Genomic DNA, 19,950 nt, shown 5'->3' on the forward strand with positions numbered 1-19,950 from the left:
GGAAGAGAGCAGTGGAGAGAGAGAGAGAGAGAGTGAGAGAGGCAGTTTTACTGGGAGAGTTTCACAGAGACAGGTTGAACAAACGAGGCAGAGGTAAATGTAGAACAAGCCAAGAATGAGAAGATTAGAACAGATTGTTAGAGCTAGTTTGAAGTCAAGGAGAGCAATTCATGAAAGTCTGAGAGAAGAAGCAATACCGAGTCAGTCAGCTTGGAGAGGAGTTGGAGCCAGAAAAGCTGAGTTGAACCAGCCAGTCAGAGCTCAGAAAGAACAAGAAGCAGCAAGTCTCAGGGGCTGAACCTTTCTAGGCCTAGACTAGATTGTACAGAGGCTAGAGGCTTCCAGGACTAGGCCTAAGTTAGCAGAGAGCGCCAGTAAGCCTTGGAGACAACAATTAGAGGAGAATAGAAGTTACAATTACAGACTAATGTATAAGTAAAGGTCAAATTCTATAACCACAGTGTCCTACTAAGGTTACATTAGAAAACTTCATTTATTTGGCCATCACTGCAGTACTTGAACCTAAACAGGACCCCCCTGTTAGCATCCGACTGTCTCATGTCTGAAGTTCTTCTGGGATATCCTGCCCTATCTTAGAATATCTGCTAGTGTTAGGGAAGGGGAGATTTCCTATTAAACAGGACTTCTCTGAATTGACAAATGGGACCTCATGAAACTGCAAAGATTCTGCAAAGCAAAAGACAACATCAATAAGACAAAAAGGCCACCAAAAGATTGGGAAAGGATTTTTACCTATCCTAAATCAGATAGGGGACTACTATCCTATATATATAAAGAACTCAAGAAGGTGGACTCCAGAAAATCAAATAACCCCATTAAAAAATGGGGCTCAGAGCTGAACAAAGAATTCTCACCTGAGGAATACCGAATGGCTGAGAAGCACCTAAAAATATGTTCAGCATCCTTAATCATCAGAGAAATGCAAATCAAAACAACCCTAAGATTCCACCTCACACCAGTCAGAATGGCTAAGATCAAAAATTCAGGTGACAGCAGATGCTGTCGAGGATGTGGAGAAAGAGGAACACTCCTCCATTGTTGGTGGGATTGCAAGCTTGTACAACCACTCTGGAAATCAGTCTGGCGGTTCCTCAGAAAACTGGATATAGTACTACCGGAGGATCCTGCAATACCTCTCCTGGGCATATATCCAGAAGATGTTCCAACCGGTAAGAAGGACACATGCTCCACGATGTTCATAGCAGCCTTATTTATAATAGACAGAAGCTGGAAAGAACCCAGATGCCCCTCAACAGAGGAATGGATACAGAAAATGTGGTACATTTAAACAATGGAGTACTACTCAGCTATTAAAAAGAATGAATTTATGAAATTCCTAGGCAAATGGATGGACCTGGAGGGTATCATCCTGAGTGAGGTAACCCAATCACAAAGGAACTCACACAATATGTACTCACTGATAAGTGGATATTAGCCCAGAAACTTAGGATACCCGAGATATAAGATACAATTTGCTAAACGCATGAAACTCAAGAAGAACGAAGACCAAAGTGTGGACACTTTGCCCCTTCTTAGAATTGGGAACAAAACACCCATGGAAGGAGTTACAGAGACAAAGTTTGGAGCTGTGTCAAAAGAATGGACCATCTAGAGCCTGCCATATCCAGGGTTCCATCCCATAATCAGCTTCCAAAGGCTGACACCATTGCATATACTAGCAAGATTTTGCTGAAAGGACCCAGATATAGCTGTCTCTTGTGAGACTATGCTGGGGCCTTGCAAACACAGAAGTGGATGCTCACAGTCAGCTATTGGATGGATCACAGGGCCCCCAATGGAGGAGCTAGAGAAAGTACCCAAGGAGCTAAAGGGATCTGCAACCCTATAGGTGGAACAACATTATGAACTAACCAGTACCCCGGAGCTCTTGACTCTAGCTGCATATGTATCAAATGGTGGTCTATTCGGCCATCACTGGAAAAAGGCCCATTGGACTTGCAAACTTTATATGCCCCAGTCCAAGGGAATGCCAGGGCCAAAAAGTGGGAGTGGGTGGGTAGGGGAGTGGGTGGGAGGGTATGGGGGACTTTTGGGATAGCATTGGAAATGTAAATGAAGAAAATACCTAATAAAAAGTATTAAAAAAACAAAAACAAAAACAGGACTTCTCTGAATCCTGTCACATGGTCCCAGGGTTTTGATTCCTCATTGTCACTAAGACCAAAGGTCATTGTCTCAGCTGGTGACCAAGAGGTTTTGAGTTGATTTTTTTTTTTCTTATGTTAGCCTACTCACCTGTCTCAACAGTTTCTCAAGTGCCATTGTTCTGTTATCTCTCTAGCTCTGTCTCTATTGAAAGTGGCCTACATTGTCTATTGTATTTAAGCGCCACATAGTTAAACATCAGTGTGTCTTCTTTGCAAACGTTGCTTGGTATGATTCAATGTCCAAAGGTGAGGACTGAGTGGCAGGTATACTGGGAAGTCTGTTCTCTCCTTTGTGTGTATATTTCATGTACTAATAGCTCCTCAGCTTTTTCCCATACGTACACTTTTGATTCCACAAACCAGTACACTAAAGGATGCGAAGCTCTGGAGCTAGGAGCTCTGGAGTGCTTATATCTATCTGGCTGGGACCTGATCTTATCCAAGGGAAGAACTCAACTGGTTAGAGAGAAACCCCAGGGGCAGAGCTAGGGATGGAGCCGCAGTTCCTTGAATCCTAGGCAGCTTTATCCAAGTCACTCCTTTATAACCTGCCTCTTATACAAGACACATTTGCATTACTGACACCCAGGATATTTGTTGATTCCCAAAATAAGCTTTTCCCATGGGTGGAGGAGATTGGCATGAGAAAGAGACTGACTGGGATTTAAAATTTCCAAGAACTGATGGTCCGTGGAAGAGATTTTATCTATTAATGTGAGACAGAAGTCTTTATATATGCCTGAGCAAAGTCCTTGCTTCATAAATAAAGTAAATGGAAGCCACAATCTGAAGATTGTGCATCAGATGGTAGGAGACAGCCACAGTGAACAGAGGGAAAGTATTTAAAGTTAGGAAAATGCCCCAGACATTTCCCACTTGGAAGAGTGTTTTTGTGGTAGCAATGAAGAGGTTGATACCAGTGGGGCATTCAACTGTAAACAGTTCCAGATCCACGCGTGAGTCCTCCAGGATTCTCTCCCTGCTTCATGGGCAACCACCATCTCTGACAAAATATGCCTGGGCAATTACTAAACAGTGATGACATTCTCTGTCTCCTCATAAGTCTACCCTCTACCTGGAAGTTATGATGTAAGAAGCATATATATATATATATATATATATATATATATATATATATATATATATATATAAAATATAAAGTATTTCCTTCACAGGAATCCATTATACTCTGTAACGTATGTATTATTAGCTCCACTTTATTCCAGGTAGGAAATTAGGAAATTCAAGGCCCTATAATCAAACTTTTAACGGTGTCAACATATAAAGGTAGGACTCTTTTTTTCAACTAGACACAGACTGACATCAAAAGTCACTTTGTAAAGTCGAGCATGTTATCCATCTGGGTTCCCGAATAAGTAGAACAGGGGCTGACTCTAACTCTGTTGCCTGCCTTTGGATTACTTTCCTCTAGCTAGGCGGGCTTATCTGGCCTCAATGAGAGAGGAAGTGCTTAGTCCTGCTGTGACTTGATATGCCAGAGTAGGTGGGTGCCCAAGGCAGGCAGGGCTTCCTTCTGGGGGTGGGGGAGCAGGTGTGAGGGTGGGACTGGAAGGAGAGGAGGGAGGGGTGCTGAGATCGATCAGGATGGAAAGTGAATAAATAAACAAATTACAGGGGGGAGGGGGAAGAGGAGAAGAGTGCACAGACACAGAGTTTGTGACCAGAAATACTTGGATTAATAGTTCAGATTCCAGCTCAGGTCATTGCTCGCAGTACCACTTCAGGTGTATTGCTCTCACGATCCACCTTCAGCATCCTTACTGCAAAGTGAAGATCCACTAGAACATCCATCTGCAGCTTGTTACAAAATCCATATAAAAATGTAGCATATCTGGAGCACAGTAATAGATAATACCCCAAATCTACTATTGCTAATGAGTTATATTTGTAAACATACTCTGACTCAAAGCTAAACCTGGCTGTTCATTTTCAATGATGCTTTATGCCTGTTTGGGCACATTAGGTCTCTTTATGAACTATTTGGCAAACAATGTGCATCAGGAAGATGATCTGAGATAGTTTTCTAGATTCAATTGGCCTGCGTGTTTACTGTGGTCTGATTCTGCTTCACACTCACTAAAGATTCTTTGAACAGTTTAATGATACTCTCTCTCTCTCTCTCTCTATATATATATATATATATATATATATATATATGTGTGTGTGTGTGTGTGTTTATGTATTGTATGTATATATATGTGTATATGTATATATGTGTAAATATATTTAATTTTACATACATATTTGCATATATATTTAGCTTTTATAGTACAAGAATAATATCATGATTATTTTGGTAAAGTAGGGGATCCTCTGAGGCCAGTTTCACATGAACACTGCAATGGAAGGTTCTCCTTTGGTCACCCTTCAGAGTGTGACAGTGGACATCATTGTAGTGTCCTTTAAATCCTTCCCTTTACCCTTCATAGCACGTGCCTTTCATGAGTAGGTTTCTCAAACACTTTCTTTTTTTTCATCTGTTCATTACTCTGAGAGCTACAATTATTTTTCTTCATAAAGATACACAATAAGACTCACAAAGGGTAAAGAAAAAAAGCCATAAAGAGGAAAATAGCTTTCTCTAAGATTGCAAGGAAGCTTGAAGTGGCAAACGGCATCTCAGTTAACAAATTTAAAGATAGTCAGTGAAACTATAATCCACTAGGCCTGGGCTTTGAGATAATATGTTCTATAATTACAAGTTAAATTCTCTTTAAAGACATAATTTATCACAAGGTTATTTTATTAACAATGGATTTTTTACATAATATATTCCAATTATGGTTCCAACTCCTCCAACTCCTTCCAGGTCTTCTCCCATCCCAGTTCTCAGAGAAGCACACATTCTTTACGAAAAGTGACGCATCAAATTCAGCTTTTAAACTCCTTCTGTTCTTCTTGTTTATCTCACAGTGTTTTGTTTTGTTTATGGAGACAGGTTTTGGCCTGGAGCTCTCACCTCCTGCCTCAGTCTCACAAGCTCAGAAGTCTCGAGTTTGAAGCACTGTGCACAGCCATTGCTGCTTTTATTTAACAAATTCTCCACATGTTCTTTTCTCTCTGCTTCTAACAGGATCTCAATCCTTCTGTTCTCTCTAAATATTAAAACGACTAGCATTCTTAACTTACTTGTATGCTGCGCTGTTTATGTTTGTTTGTTTGCTTGCTTGCTTGCTTGCTTGCTTGCTTGCTTGTGGTAAGCATTTCCCATGGCTCACCCCACTGCTTTGCTGTACACTGTGCCCTCACAGACACAGTGTGTGCTGACCCTCTTGAAAACAGATGAAATACCGTATTCTTCTTCCTAACTCCGGGACCTAAAAAGAAAGCTACATCTAGAAGGGCTCAATAATTTAAAAAATTCTTTGGATTGGAAAAGAAGGGCATTCTAATGAAAGTTAATAGCTAACTGTTTAGGGGTTGGGTGAGTCGCCCTGAACTATTTGTTTTGCAGTCTGGAGAGGGATTGTGGCATTTTGTATATATGCTGAGCTAGTGGAATCTCCCTCAAGAGGGTTCTGTTCCTCTTCAGAGGAAACTGGTTTTGCTGCTCTGGGCACAACTGCCTCAGAGCACTAGATCTGTGGTGACATGGGACTGAAAACCTATGGCTGTCGCTGAATGACTGGTTTTATTACAGAGACAGGCATATTGGAACGCACAACATTCATATGCTGTTTAAAGCAGCCTCCTCTTGTCCCAGACACCTGGCTTGCTTTGTTTCTTAATGTACACTCATAATTTATTTTTATTCATTTTCCTTATCTCTATATATCCTCCCTCCCCAGCTCTCCCTATCTCTCCCCTCCCCTTCCTCCCTCCCCGCTCCCTTGGCCCCCCACCCCCCATCTAATTTTCCACACTTCAAAACTTGTGAAGTTGGCTTCTCTCTTTTAGTTTGCTCAAGATACGTGTCTAAATCCAAGAAACCCAAGAGTCACAGTGGAATACTGTTTGTGTAACTCTGAAGATGAAGGATATGTATATGTGTGTGTGTGTGTGTGTGTGTGTGTGTGTGTGTGGTGTAGCACATGCACACATTCTAAAGTCTAGAGTTCACAACTTAGAGATATTCATTTGCATCACTAAAACATGTTGAATCATATTCGAATGAAAAGCAGAGAAAAGGCAAAGTTCTGTCCTACCCTCCAATCTGAACTAGGACAGAAAGGCAGGATCATCCATGGCAAGAAAGCCCAGTTCTCTTCCCCTAATGGAGAAAGCCTGGTCCCGGTGGATTTCCCTTTCAGTGGGATGACAAGGTACAGCCAAACTTTTTCATAAATATTCATCGGTGGCATGACAGCATCAAGTGTCCATTGTCAGAACTTGACTTGGGATCTTCTAACCAGTATGTGCAGGCATTCCAAATATGGCTAACTGCTCACTCCAGCAGTGCTCACTCTGAGGCAAGTGAAGCGTCTCAAGAATACTTTCCCATGTATAGGAACATTCTATGCCTGTCATAGTATCTGGAAAAGGGGCGGGGCATGTGTGACTGACAACTTCTGAGTAGTTAAGGGTCAGAAAGGATGTTCACCAGCCTAAGGAGAAAAAGAACACCACCCACTATGAAGAATTGCCCTTCTCTACACATTTAAGCCAATGTTGAGAGACTGTTATAAACCTATTGACCTGAAGTTTGTCCTCAGCCCCACCATTTAATTAATCCTCTGGGTAATCCTCTAGAACTCATGAATGACTGGGAAAGTCTTTGTCCCTGATACTATTTGTAAATGGCATCTATTAGAATCTAATAATACAAAATTCACTCTTGAAATATTAAGAACTTTGTCTTGCTTCAATTGGGAAATAATTTGTATGGTCTACTGGATTAATCTTGTGATAGCCTAATTTAAGGTAAATTTTACATGCAAATCTGGTGGTAGAGGAATTCTCTGTGCCTGATTCTTAATTGTGTGCTGATTTTAACATGCAAGACTATTGATTTTGGAAGAGGTAAAGCAAAATATTTAGCATCCAGCAAGAAGAGTAATTCTTAATATTGATTCGAGCAAGAATAGAAAGATTGGGTCAGTTAACTTCCACATGTTTCCCTGTTTCTTACTCATTTGTTAATTGTATCTTTTACCTTTATCTGGCCCTTGTCTGAGTCTTGGCACGGTCATGCTGCAATCTCCACTAGAGTCCTGGCACTTTTACAAAACCCAAATCAATTATTTTCAGATGATGAATTCCAGCAGGATAATTATGATAGCCCAGACTTCTGGAAAGTCTGACATCTTGGTTCTTTCCTTTTCTGGCTCTTCTTCCTTCCTTTCTCGTCCAGGAAATATTTTTTGCTTCATTCAACAGGGAATAGCACTGACCCAGGTGATAATGGTAAATCTTCCCTGGAAACAGGCTGAATAGTATACAAGCGATATCATTGCACAATGATACGGTAACTTTTACTTTTAGGACTCTCACTGACGAGACAATCTACATAAAATGCTACATCTTTTACTTTAGTTTTGCACCATGTATATCTTCAGTGGGAAGCCTCTAGACAGCATCAATGGGAAGGTCACAGAAGTGGGAGCCAGAGACGCCAGAGACCTCAGGTTTTAACTATCTGGTTAAATTTCTGCACTAATTTGTGCAGCTGCCATCTCTTTGGGAATTTATGTTCTGTTTGTAAAATAGAATCCTTGAGACTCTGCTACACCATGAATGTGGCGGGCACCATTGTGGAAAGCTGAGGAAATGACTGGTGTGGAGGAGGGCCGCCTGCTTCTGTTCAGGCCTTAGTATTTACTGGGCGTCCCTGCTTCTCCAATCCAAAATGGCTTCTTGGAGACTAGCATTCTAGAATAGATTCATTGTGCACCACTTCCTCCGTGACACCCAGTTCTTCTAGCTCAGCACTTGGTTGTGACTTTCCCTTTCTGGTGAACTTTCACAAAGACACAACTGTTCAGAAACAGTCCTTTAAATGTGACACCACGGTACACACGGACGCTCAGCATCACCAGTGTTCCTTGATAGCCTTTGTCCCAGAATCTCAGAACTAGAGGAACTTGAACAATCAAGTAACTGGTGTAACTGCTTAAATCACAAACACTCAGGGGCGAGAGAGTGGAGCTCGTGGAAATTATTACTACCTCTGTGGTTCAGTTCTGTATCCTGAAGAGAACAGGTAGCAAGAGGATAAAACCAATCTTCTAATTTCTATCATGACTGGCAGTTTACACTGTGGACCTGGTATTATAAATGTGCCATTTTCCACTTAAGTCTTATGTATCAGATGTGAAGGCTGGGACCCTATGTGGGCATGGGTCTTACGGGAATCTGGGTCCTTCAGTTCTATTCTTGGCTCTTCTGTTTAATTGAATTCAATCTGAGCAACCTGGTCCTCTGGTGGGCTTTATTTTCTCCTCTGTGAAAAGGCTGGCTGGTGCACAATGTTCCGTGAATGTGACGTGAAGACTGTAGAAAGAGGCAGATCTGGAGACTATGTTCTCCAGTCTGTGCTAAAAAAACTGGAAGTAAAGGAGAAGTTCCCAGGAGATGCTCAACACTGTAAATCTTGTTAAGTAAGAGGTACTAGGCTTTTCATTTTAGTTGAACCAGAAACCTGACCTTGCCTACTTGTCTGCTTTGATTTCTTTTATTTTCCTCTTCCCCAAAGAATCAACTTAACAGAGTACAAGCAAACCCGGCCTCTTCCCCAACAGTCTGTAGTACTGAACACAGAAGGAAGGACGGACACACACACACACACACACACACACACACACACACACACCACTCCGTGGAAAGCTGCCTCCTATTCGTCCATTTGGCAAGTGATGGACAGGCCTGGTAGAAATTAGTTAGGAAGTCAGGCAGCAGGAAAGGAGGTATGAGTTAAAAGACAGAAAAAGAATTGTGGAAGAACGTGGAATGGAAAAAAAAAAAAAAGAAAGAAAAGAATTATTGTTCCTAATGAGAAATGCAAAATTTTCCACCAGACAACTGTGACGGTTGGCTGAATGAAGTATGCATCATGGGAATGAAAAACGCAAGGGGTGGGGAGTGGTGGGAGGCTTGCCCTCTGTCTGCTCTGCTTCTGAAGGCAATAGGCACCCTAGGCACCACAGATTCTGCAGGATGCTCTCCGACAGCAGCTATGCCCTTTATGTGGAACTTGAAAAAAAAAAAAAAAAAAGACACAGGACTAGAGGGTAGGATGCCTGTGCTGTAAACCCCAACCTTCCTTGTTTTTTAACCAATCTAGGGCTAGTGCCATTGTCTGTTAAGTGATGGGGATAAAATTCTTCATGGGCTTTGGGAATCCTCTAAGCCAAAACATTTTCTCTGCTTTGCTGGATTGCATTTCTAGAATCCAACAATGACAGACTTCTCCTACTTCCCTGTCCCAACACAGTCATTTAACTAGAAGAAGCTTGCCTAGAGTCCCTCAGCCCTGAGAATGTTCTAAGAGATTCACACTTTTCTCATTTGGTTAACTTTACAAAGAACCACTGCCTTGCCAAATCAGTGCTTTTCCTTTCACAAGACAGAGTTCCCAATGTGTCAATTCCACCCAGAAGACAAGCTGACATCTTCTCATCACTGACATCATCAAACAGAATCTATTTGCTCCGCAGAGATAGAGTCTGCTTAATAAATAAATAAGTAAAAGGAAGGCAGCTTTATTACTTCCCTTGATTAAAACCTGTAAAGGAATCCCTGATGCCCCAGGCTGAGAAGGAAGAAAGCTTGTAAGCAGTTAGTCGATGCTTGGATCTAATTGAATTGGCACAGCCTGTGGCACGCAGCAGCTGCAGGAATGGACTAGTGAAGAGCTGGGCAGTCTTTGGATGCACACAGCAGAGCAGAAACAACTGGGAAGGCTAGGCGGGGCCAAGCAACTGGTTACACACTGAATTTCACAGGTTTCCTTCCTAAGGAATAGGGCATAGGGTGAGGTGGTGACATATTTTGATGACTCAAGGACAAAAAAGGAAAAGCTTTATAAGGGGGGGGGCGGGGACTCATTTTCTGAAGGATAGCCAATATTTCAGAATAATATTGCAGAAGATAAAACAATACCTCCTGAAATATCTGAAGGACAAATGTGCATCTTTCTATAAATCCCTGAAAAGAGATATCCGGTCAGGACCAGGTTTTCTTCTGAACCAACAAGGGCCACAGGAAGCATCCTTGTCTGGCTTTCAGTTCTCTCTGAAAGCACTCATTCCAGCGAGAGAAAGCAGCTATAAACCAGAGCTTATTTTCTTCTTCTCTTTAAACCACAAATAGATTATGGTCCAAGATAAAGGGGTTTGAAGATGTCTGAGGGTGGGGCAGAGTTGCCTAAGTCAATGCACCACCCCCACTTCCACTTAATCCTAGGAAGAAAAACAAAGGCCAAATCTCACAAAGCACCAAGTCAAGAATAGAATGGGCAAGAGCAAGCTTGTTTTAAGTAAGTAAGTAAGTAAGTAAGTAAGTAAGTAAGTAAGTAAGAAAGAAAGAAAGAAAGAAGAGCGCTAGCTTGTTGCTTTTTCTTTTTGAGCAACTAGGAACAGTAGAAGAAAAAGAAAAATTCCTGATGTGTTGTAATAATTAATTTCAATTGGGGGTTTCTACCCTGCCTTTGGTTATTCAGTTCCCAGATAAAGGAATATAGCTGGACAAGTATGTACCCTCTATGCTATTATGTCTACTTCCCTGCCAATAACTCCAAGATATGATTTGCCATATTCCACCTGGGCTACTCTTAAGTTCTATTGGCCAGCCCTCATGGCCAGGTTTTCATGACTCATCTACCCTACGGTGTCATCTTCTCTCTCTACCTTCTTCTCTCTCTCCTGGTAGTCCTCCTCGGACCCCAAGCCCAGGAACCTCACTTACCTCTCTTCTGCCCACCTATCAGCATCTTTATTTAACAAATAGTTTTAAATTAAGGAGTCAGGCACCATTATTTGATGCGAGCAAGGATTCTCTTATCCATGAGGCAACCAGGCCCAGGATGTAGCATGTCAATGCATAGGAGCAGAACAAATTTCAAGATTGAAGATCAAGGCAGGGCACAGATAAGATTATTTAATCTCCCTTACTTTTGTTTAAAATGCCACAAATGCTCATAAAATAGGTACAGTGGATAGAGTGCAGCTTCAAGTGAGAAAAACAAAAGGTAAATTTTTAAAGAGAGAGAGAGAGAAAGAGAGAGAGAGAGAGAGAGAGAGAGAGAGAGAGAAATCAAATCAACTAAGTGGATAGAGCAGGAAGAGCTTGCAACAACAGCCAGAACTTCTAAGTGCAAACTAGCAAGAAATCCATCTGTCGTTTTGCTTTTCACACCAGTTGACATCCAGGAAACAGACACCCACCAAATGTGGTTGTTGACCTTCACAGAAATGTCTCTCATTATTTCTCACGCATAAAGCTGACCTAGTATCCTTGTCACAAATGGATGGATACTGAGCTTTGATGCCTACCCATCTTGTTTAAGATATTAGATATGATTGTTGATGACCCAGCGCAGACCTTTTGACAAAAATGCTAATGTTCACTCATGTTCTCATGCCCCCAAAGGTAAGAGTTACCTAACCAGTAAGCATCCATGCCTGACAACTCTTTCTTTTGAAAAAATGCAAAAAGAATTGGCAGTTCTTGATTCCAGGGAGCTCACAGAAGCAAGGGCATATACACTTTTAAAAATGGAGTTTGATAGAAAGACAAAAGAGGAAAGTTCTCTTCCATGAGCATTCAAAACAGCTGCTGGGAGCTATGGAAGCCCCTGTGTTAGTGATGATTTCAACATGCAAAGAAGTGGGAATCCTTTAATAACTGCACTGTAGTGTTTCTTAAGAGTCAGACTCTAGTCTGTCTTAAACTAACCTCAGACTAAGCAGGTAGTATTTCCCCATCTCACAGACAGGAAAATAGAAAGCTGACGTATGATACAACAATCTTGAATCTCTGATCTTTTTCTATTCCAGGGCCTTCAAGCTCCCCAGGAAGAATAGCAAGGCCAAGATCCAAAGTGTTAGATGTGGAGAGATAGACCTGGAAAGGGGAAGGGACAGAGGCTGTAGACGTTGGGTCACACCATATAGGCTCCATGCAGTAGCAAAGAGTAACCACTATGCACTCTCCAAGGAATGCCACATTAATAGCCATATCTTAGGGTTTAAGCTATGGCTGATGAATTGTATCTTATGAGAGAGAGAGAGAGAGAGAGAGAGAGAGAGAGAGAGAGAGAGAGAGAGAGAGAGAGAGACCTTTTTTTAAGTTGGATGATTCTTACCCTGTCTTTGCATACCAAGGTAAACTATGCCTCTGTAGGGCTACCACCACATAACTGTTCAGTTCTCCCACACTCCAGGCTTCTGTGCAGATTGGATACAACAGTACTAGAGAGGAATGGATACCTGTGACTTCAGGGAACAAGGACTTGCTCACCCCTGGAGCTGTCCAAACCTGGCTTCAGTGTAATCCCCACTAGTCCAGCATTCTACAGAGCCCAGAGCCAACCATGGCCTCTGGCCATAGCACAGGCTGGAGTCCATTAGCCAGAGAACCCGGACTGACTCTGGATAAGCCCTTGGCTCACTCCATCAACATGCCAAACTAACACCACTCAGGTAACAAGGAGCAAGTCCCTTTCTTCTGGACATCCCGATCTTCATCCCTCAAAAAAGAAAGTGAAGTGCAAAGTGTCAGAGTTTACAGTTCTCATCTCTTCTTAATCTCCAACACATGAGCATCAGGGATCAGTTGCCTCCAGGAGCTCATTATCCTGGGTGTGGAAGGATATTACTCCTGAAAGCGAGCACAGTGTGTTTATCCTCTAGTTGAGAATGCCTGTTCTTCCTTAACTCTGCGAAGCCTCCTGTTTCCACTGAGTTATATCTAGGCTACGATAGACTCCTAAGTGCAAACTGGGTCCCAGATCTCAAGAGCAATTCAGTTTCATGTGGCTTTCGGACTATATAAATTCACTTATACATGGCACTATGACCATACACATATACACAAGAGCTGGTCACCCTGCTAGTGAATATTCCACAGTCCAAAGATGGCGGTAATGGTGCATATGTGTTTGTGTGTGTGTCAGTGTGTGTGTGTCAGTGTGTGTGTGTGTCTCCCTGAGAAGAAGGCAAGTCTACCTTAGAGTTTCCATGAAGCACAGAGAAGAGAAGAATTCTAATGCAGCCTGTAGGTGGTAATGAGCAAATTCCTATAGGGGTAAAAACATTTCCTTCCTCGGAATCTGTCAGTTATGTTAATCAAAGTCATTAGAAAAGGCCTCTTAGGCTTATGGTTTCATCTTCTTTGACCTCTCATTGGGGACCAGGGGTAAGGGGATGAGAAATAAATGTTAATATTACATAAAAATATATGCCTACAGAATCACAGAAATCCACATGCTGACTGCATGGCTGTTTATTTTCACAGGATGAGTATGCATCCTTCTCTTCTCCTGTTCGTCCGGAGAAGAGAAAATCTATTTGCCACGAGCTACAGACTCATCAGCAAAATGGCCACATCTCCCCCTTGCAGCCCAGACTCTCAAAAGGACCACACGACAGGATCACTCACATTCTGCTCTGGGAACCAGCTTAGTCCCTCCCCCAGAACTGACTAATTTCTGAAAGAACAGGAAAAACTGTGCCCTTTTCTTTCTAAAAGGCAGATTTATGCGTGATACATGTCTTCAGCAAATCCATTGGAAAGCACAAGAGAACAGACAACACACATGTCCTGGAGAGAATTCTGGGTTCTCTGTCAGTCCTTGACCCGAACTAGTCAACTCCTGAACCTCAGCACCATGCACACTGCTCTTGAGATCTGGTCTCTGTTGTGACCATATTAACTCCTCCCACTGCTGTCTGAAAGACCTGGATATATTGACTCAGAAAGATAGGCATAAGAAATGTGACCCTGAGAAACATGAGTTTGTGGAAGTGAGGGGCTGGGTAATTCATTCTACATTTTTGCCATGCAGCTAGTTAGGTCTTTTTAACTGGGGCTCTGGGGTATGCCAGTTTTGATTGTATACCTCCTGACAGCAACTCCGGGGAAGGTACATAGACGCAAGTAAAAGCAGAGAGCGCTGGGCATCTGAGGTGAAGTGGTCCTAAATGGTGGGAACCCCAGGAACCTAAACCAGTACCAAAGAAATCCGCACTTTCAGTAGATTGCCTCATACAGCTTCAAGCATCATTCCTCCACGACTTTTTATCTCGTTGCTCTTCTTTAGTTGAAGAGAAATAACTTTTAGGACCGTTTAGGGCCGTTTCTTAAACTTAGAAGATCAGACTGCAGAGTAAGAGGGATAGCTAAAAGGAGATCAGGAGTGGGCTATGTCAAAGAATTTACTCTAGGTCTAGGTAGAGCACAACCACCGAAGTGTTGAAAGACACTTTTGATATGCTCTTCTTGGCACAGCCCATTTTTGCGAGTGAAGAGGACGCTGAGACAGAGAGCAAAGCTGATCTGCCCACTTTCATCTAGTCTAGTCTCTGGGCTTCTACTTGCACGCAAAGCAGAGCCACTGCGAAAGGCTGGATGGAGTGTAGAGCAATGCTCCCTCCCACCCCACCCCCTATCCCACAAAGCCAACCCTAGGGTCACCCGCGATGGGCGCAGCCACGTTCAGTACCTTGATGTAGGCCCTCTGCAGGTAGTTGTAGGGAACTCTGCGTTGGAAGTCGCTGCGCACGTCCTCGCTGACGCGGTGGCGGGACGCGGGGCCGCCCAGGCGCTGGCTCTGGCAGCTGCGGGAGCAGCGCGCCCGCTCCAGCACCGCGCGGAAGAAGGGCAGCTCGGCTCCGGGGCCGGCGCCGGGGGGCGCGAGCGGACGGCGCGCCGCGCAGTGGCGGGCGCAGCGCGTGCGGATGTCCCGTAGGCGCCGGTGACTGCTCAGGGCGGCTTCCAGGTCCCGCACCGCTCGCTCATAGTCGCCGCTGTAGTAGGCAGCCACGCCGCTGGCGTAGAGCAGGTCGAAGGGCTGCAGCGGGCCGCGCTCGGGCTCTGGCTCCGGGGACCGGCGACCGTCCTGGGGGCCGCCCCGCTGCGGTGTGGGCAGCAGTAGCAGCAACAGCAGCGACACCCACGTGCTCTCCCGCATCCTCCGCCGGACCCGTGGAGGGAGATCGTCGCGCTTCTTGCCTGCCCCACCGCAACTCACGTTCGAGCCCCGCTCCAACTCCGAGGGCTAGCGAGCCGATCCTGCCGTGATCCCGCTGCGCGACAGCCCCAGGTGACCGCCGGCAGCGCTGCGGTCCTGGAGGCGGAGGCTCGCCCAGCTGGCCGCTCTTAAAGGGACGCCTCCAGCTCACACGCTCCTCCTGCCGCCGAGCCTCCGCGAGCCGCGCTCCAGCTGCCTGAGAGCTAGCACAGTCCTGAGAGGCCGACCCCTGGGGACAAGTTTTGCGTGTGGGGTCCCTTGTGGGTGGCAGAAGACGATGGTGTTGCTTTATCTTCAGCACTTGGGGAAGTGAGGTCCACAGTCGTTTTCTGGAATCTATGTGGACTTGCTCTTTGCAGTCCTTCACTCTTAGATGCAACATGAAGGGGCATTTCAGACTGCCTGAAAAGCTCTAGAGAAGGGGAGGAGGGCCCCTGGCCAGTTGAGTAGGTTTGAGGAGAAAGGGGTTTGCCCAAGTTTATACAGCTAAGAATAAGCAAAGGATGAACCTAGCTCTGCCCCACAAAAATAGAAGCTTCCCGCCCTCCTGTAGGGCAGGGTCTCCTCCCTCTTGCTTTCTCCCATGGCTAAGTGTGGATGTGTTCCTGTATTGAATGTGAAGACTGGGCAAGAACGATAAATAACCCGAGTTTCCTGTTCAGACCGCTGGAGGAAAGTGGAGCTGTACATTAAGTTCTGCCTTTGGCAGTTTTCCAGATGTGCACTGGGCCTCTGTTACTTACCTCATCCAAAGCAGCCAAATGCCCAACATGTCCAGTGATATTCAGACATAAATCCCTATTGTGAGAGTTGAACAAAGAGTCAGTTTAACAAACCCAGTACCCCAGGACTTAAGCAATGAACATCAATCTAGAAGTGGGAAACTTGACAGAAACAGCTGCCAGAGTCCAAGGAACTAGCTGGAGGCTTTCCTGTTCCTCCCCGTCTGTTGGGTCATAAATACCTTCTTAGCCAAGGTGTTCCCCTCTTTTCTGTCCCTTGGCTCCACACTCCCAGAAAAAGGGGGGGAAAGTGTGTTAGACTCTGGAGTCCAGCCTGCAATTCCCTGGGAGGACTTCTGTTTGTCTGGAACTGTCTGTGGGAATCTCACCTCAGTCTCTGGGCCATTGGAAAGATAACCAACGGGAAAGAACCGCATATATTGTCCAACTGACCCGAATTTGCTGAAGAAAGTCTTTGTGTAAAATGGTCACTATTCAAAAAAGGTGGCTAGTGTCGCAACCTTTCCCTTCTTCTTGTTGAGTTTCTCACCCTTTTGGCCATGAACCGCGCTGGCTAAATAACTCTGAAAAAAAAAAACTGATTCATGTACATATTAATTTTTACACCAAAATTCTCAAAATTGTCTATTTCCATTCATGGCAAATCTTGCCTTAGATGGTCAGTGCTCCAGAATTAGCAAAGAGTTTTTTTTTTTTTTCTCCTGGTGATGAACTGTTCAGATAAAGGTGGCAGAGTCTAAAATTATGGATCTATTTGGAGAAGGGTTTGAAGCACACGGAATAAAAAATGCTATCTAGGAGACAGATCAGCTGTGAAGATAATTTTGCATGTCTCAGCTCTACATCATAGACATTCCTATATCACTGAACACGTGTCACTAAATTAATATCTCTAAGTGCCTGCCCCTGGTGTGTGGATGATGGGGGAAAGAAGATGTGATCATACCAGTGTCCTCACTTCTGCAAGTTTACAGTGAAATGCAGGAAATGAACACAGGTCACAGGAGTCTGATACAAACTAAAAATGTAGAACATACTAAGTGGAATTCAATGTGCTCTGATAAAATAGTTGCTAAACCTTCTGCAGGACAAAGCTAAAAAAAAACTTAGGAGAAAAGACCCTAGACAGAATTCAAAGCCTATAGTCCATAGCTCACAAACAACCTAGTGGCTCCCAGTTGGGGCGTGTCTTTTAAGCTTTGTGTTGTACTTCTCTACAACATATGGTTGATTATTCACTTAAGTAACCCTTCAGATTTTTTAAAACATTGGAATGAGATGATAAAAATTTATATTTGGTCCTAGCTCTGAGGGATTCTGATTCAATTGGTATAGTGTAGTACTAAATAGCTTTGGCTCTGCTAGATTCACATGTTTCAATGCTTAGTCTATGGGGAGTGGCACTATCAGAAGATGTGGTCTTATTGGAGTAGGTGATGGAGGTAGTGTGTCACTGTGGAGGTGGGCTTTGAGGCCTCCTATGCCTGACTTCTACCTAGTATGAAATCAGAGCATCCTCATGGCTGCCTTCTGATCAAGATATAGAACTCTCATCTCCTTCTCCAGCATCTCGTCTCCCTGGATATTGTCATTCTTTCCTTCAAAATGGTAATGATGAACCTCTGAAACTGTAAGCCAGCCCCCAAATTAAACGCTCTTCTTTGTTAGAGTTGCTTTGGTCATGGTGCCTTTTTTTTTTTTTTTTTTTTTTTTTTTCGAGACAGGGTTTCTCTGTATAGCCCTGGCTGTCCTGGAACTCACTTTGTAGACCAGGCTGGCCTCGAACTCAGAAATCCACCTGCCTGTGCCTCCCGAGTACTGGGATTAAAGGTGTGTGACACCATGCCCGGCATGGTGCCTCTTCATAGCAGTGAAACCCTGACAAAGATAACGACCTAACCAATGAGATTTGCAGATGCTTCCCAGTTGTTTCTTTTCTGAAACCAAGGTTAAAAACCACTGTCTCTATAAATGCCTCATACTGAGGAGTAAGTCTGTGAGGTAGGGCTCCATGTGCTATGGGCATGTTCAAAGCCTGAGATTCTGGAGTATAGGGATTTGTATGTCTATCTGCTTTCTGCAAAAAGCTTAAGATGTGCCTTTAAAAGTTTGATTAGGTCCCTTCTAGTTCCTCCAGCACCGGGGTAGTTTGGGTGCGGAGTCTGCAGACACCAGCAGGCTACCCACAAGACCCTCCACAGGATCTTAAGTCCTCTGGTGAGTAGACACAGCTGCTGCTCCAATCCAATCGCGTGGGACCTGAGACTGCATTAAATAGGGAAGCAGAAAACCCGGCCTGATCAGGAGCACAAGTCCTTTCCGGTCACCATCAGCACAAGGGTAGCTTGGGCGCTGAGTCTGCGGACACCCGAAAGCTACCCACAGGACCCTCCACGGGATCTTAAGACCTCTGTGAGTGGATCACAACTTCTGCCAGGAGGCAGGGTCGAACACGAGATATCTGGGCACCTTCCCTGCAAGAGGAGAGCTTGACTGCAGAGAATACCCTGAACACTGAAACTCAGAAGAGATCTAGTCTCCCAGGACTGCTGATAGAAGCTAACATAAACACCTGAGGGACAAGATCTAACCAGAGACAACTACAACAACTAACTCCAGAGATTACCAAATGGCGAAAGGCAAACGTAAGAATCTTACTAACAGAAACCAAGACCACTCACCATCATCAGAACGCAGCACTCCCACCCCACCCAGTCCTGGGCATCCCAACACACCCAAAAAGATAGTCCCTGATTTTAAAAGAATATCACATGATGATGGTAGAGGACATCAAGAAGGACTTTAATAACTCACTTAAAGAAATACAGGAGAACACTCCTAAACAGGTAGAAGACCTTAAAGAAGAAGCACAAAATCCCTTTAAAATTTGCAGGAAAACACGACCAAACAGGTGATGGAATTGAATAAAACCATCCAAGGCCTAAAAGGGAAGTAGTCACAATAAAGAAAACCCAAAATGAGGCAATGCTGGAGATAGAAAACCTAGGAAAGAAATCTGGAAACATAGATGCGAGCATCAGCAACAGAATATAAGAGATGGAAGAGAGAATCTCAGGTGCAGAAGATTCCATAGAGAACATCGGCACAACAATCAAAGAAAATACAAAATGTAAAAAGATCCTAACTAAAAACATCCAGGAAATCCAGGACACAATGAGAAGACCAAACCTACGGATAATAGGAGTAGATGAGAATGAAGATTTTCAACTTGAAGGGCCAGCAAATATCTTCAATAAAATTATAGAAGAAAACTTCCCAAACATAAAGAAAGAGATGCCCATGAACATACAAGAAGCCTACAGAACTCCAAATAGACTGGACCAGAAAAGAAATTCCTCCTGACACATAATAATCAGAACAACAGCTGCACTAAATAAAGATAGAATATTAAAAGCAGTAAGGGAAAAAGGTCAAGTAACATTTAAAGGCAGGCCTATCAGAATTACACCAGACTTTTCACCAGAGACTATGAAAGCCAGAAGATCCTGGACAGACGTTATACAGACACTAAGAGAACACAAATGCCATCCCAGGCCAAATTCTCAATTACCTTAGATGGAGAAACCAAAGTATTCCATGACAAAACCAAATTCACACATTATCTTTCCAGGAATCCAGCCCTTCAAAGGATAATAACAGAAAAAAACCAACACAAGGACAGAAACCACACCCTAGAAAAAGCAAGAAAGTAATCCCTCAACAAACCAAAAAGAAGACAGCAACAAGAACAGAATGCCAACTCTAACAACAAAAATAGTAGGAAGCAACAATTATTTTTCCAAAATAACTCTTAATATCAATGGACTCAATTCCCCAATAAAAAGACATAGACTATCAGACTGGCTACACA

The 19,950-nt window shown here is 43.7% G+C and overlaps 1 protein-coding gene across 1 annotated transcript in view; it reads right to left on the reverse strand.

Annotated features, from left to right (window-relative positions):
- P3h2 (prolyl 3-hydroxylase 2) overlaps positions 1 to 15,406 on the reverse strand; it is a 146,530-nt gene extending 131,124 nt beyond the window's left edge. Inside the window, exon 1 of the mRNA NM_173379.3 lies at positions 14,809 to 15,406. Within this exon, the coding sequence (NP_775555.1) occupies positions 14,809 to 15,276 (468 nt within the window). The 5' untranslated portion in view covers positions 15,277 to 15,406. The remainder of the gene's footprint in view (positions 1 to 14,808) is intronic.
- Positions 15,407 to 19,950: the final 4,544 nt, after the last annotated feature.

Source organism: Mus musculus, chromosome 16 (assembly GCF_000001635.26).
Source record: "Mus musculus strain C57BL/6J chromosome 16, GRCm38.p6 C57BL/6J".
In the NCBI taxonomy this organism is placed as follows: domain Eukaryota; kingdom Metazoa; phylum Chordata; class Mammalia; order Rodentia; family Muridae; genus Mus; species Mus musculus.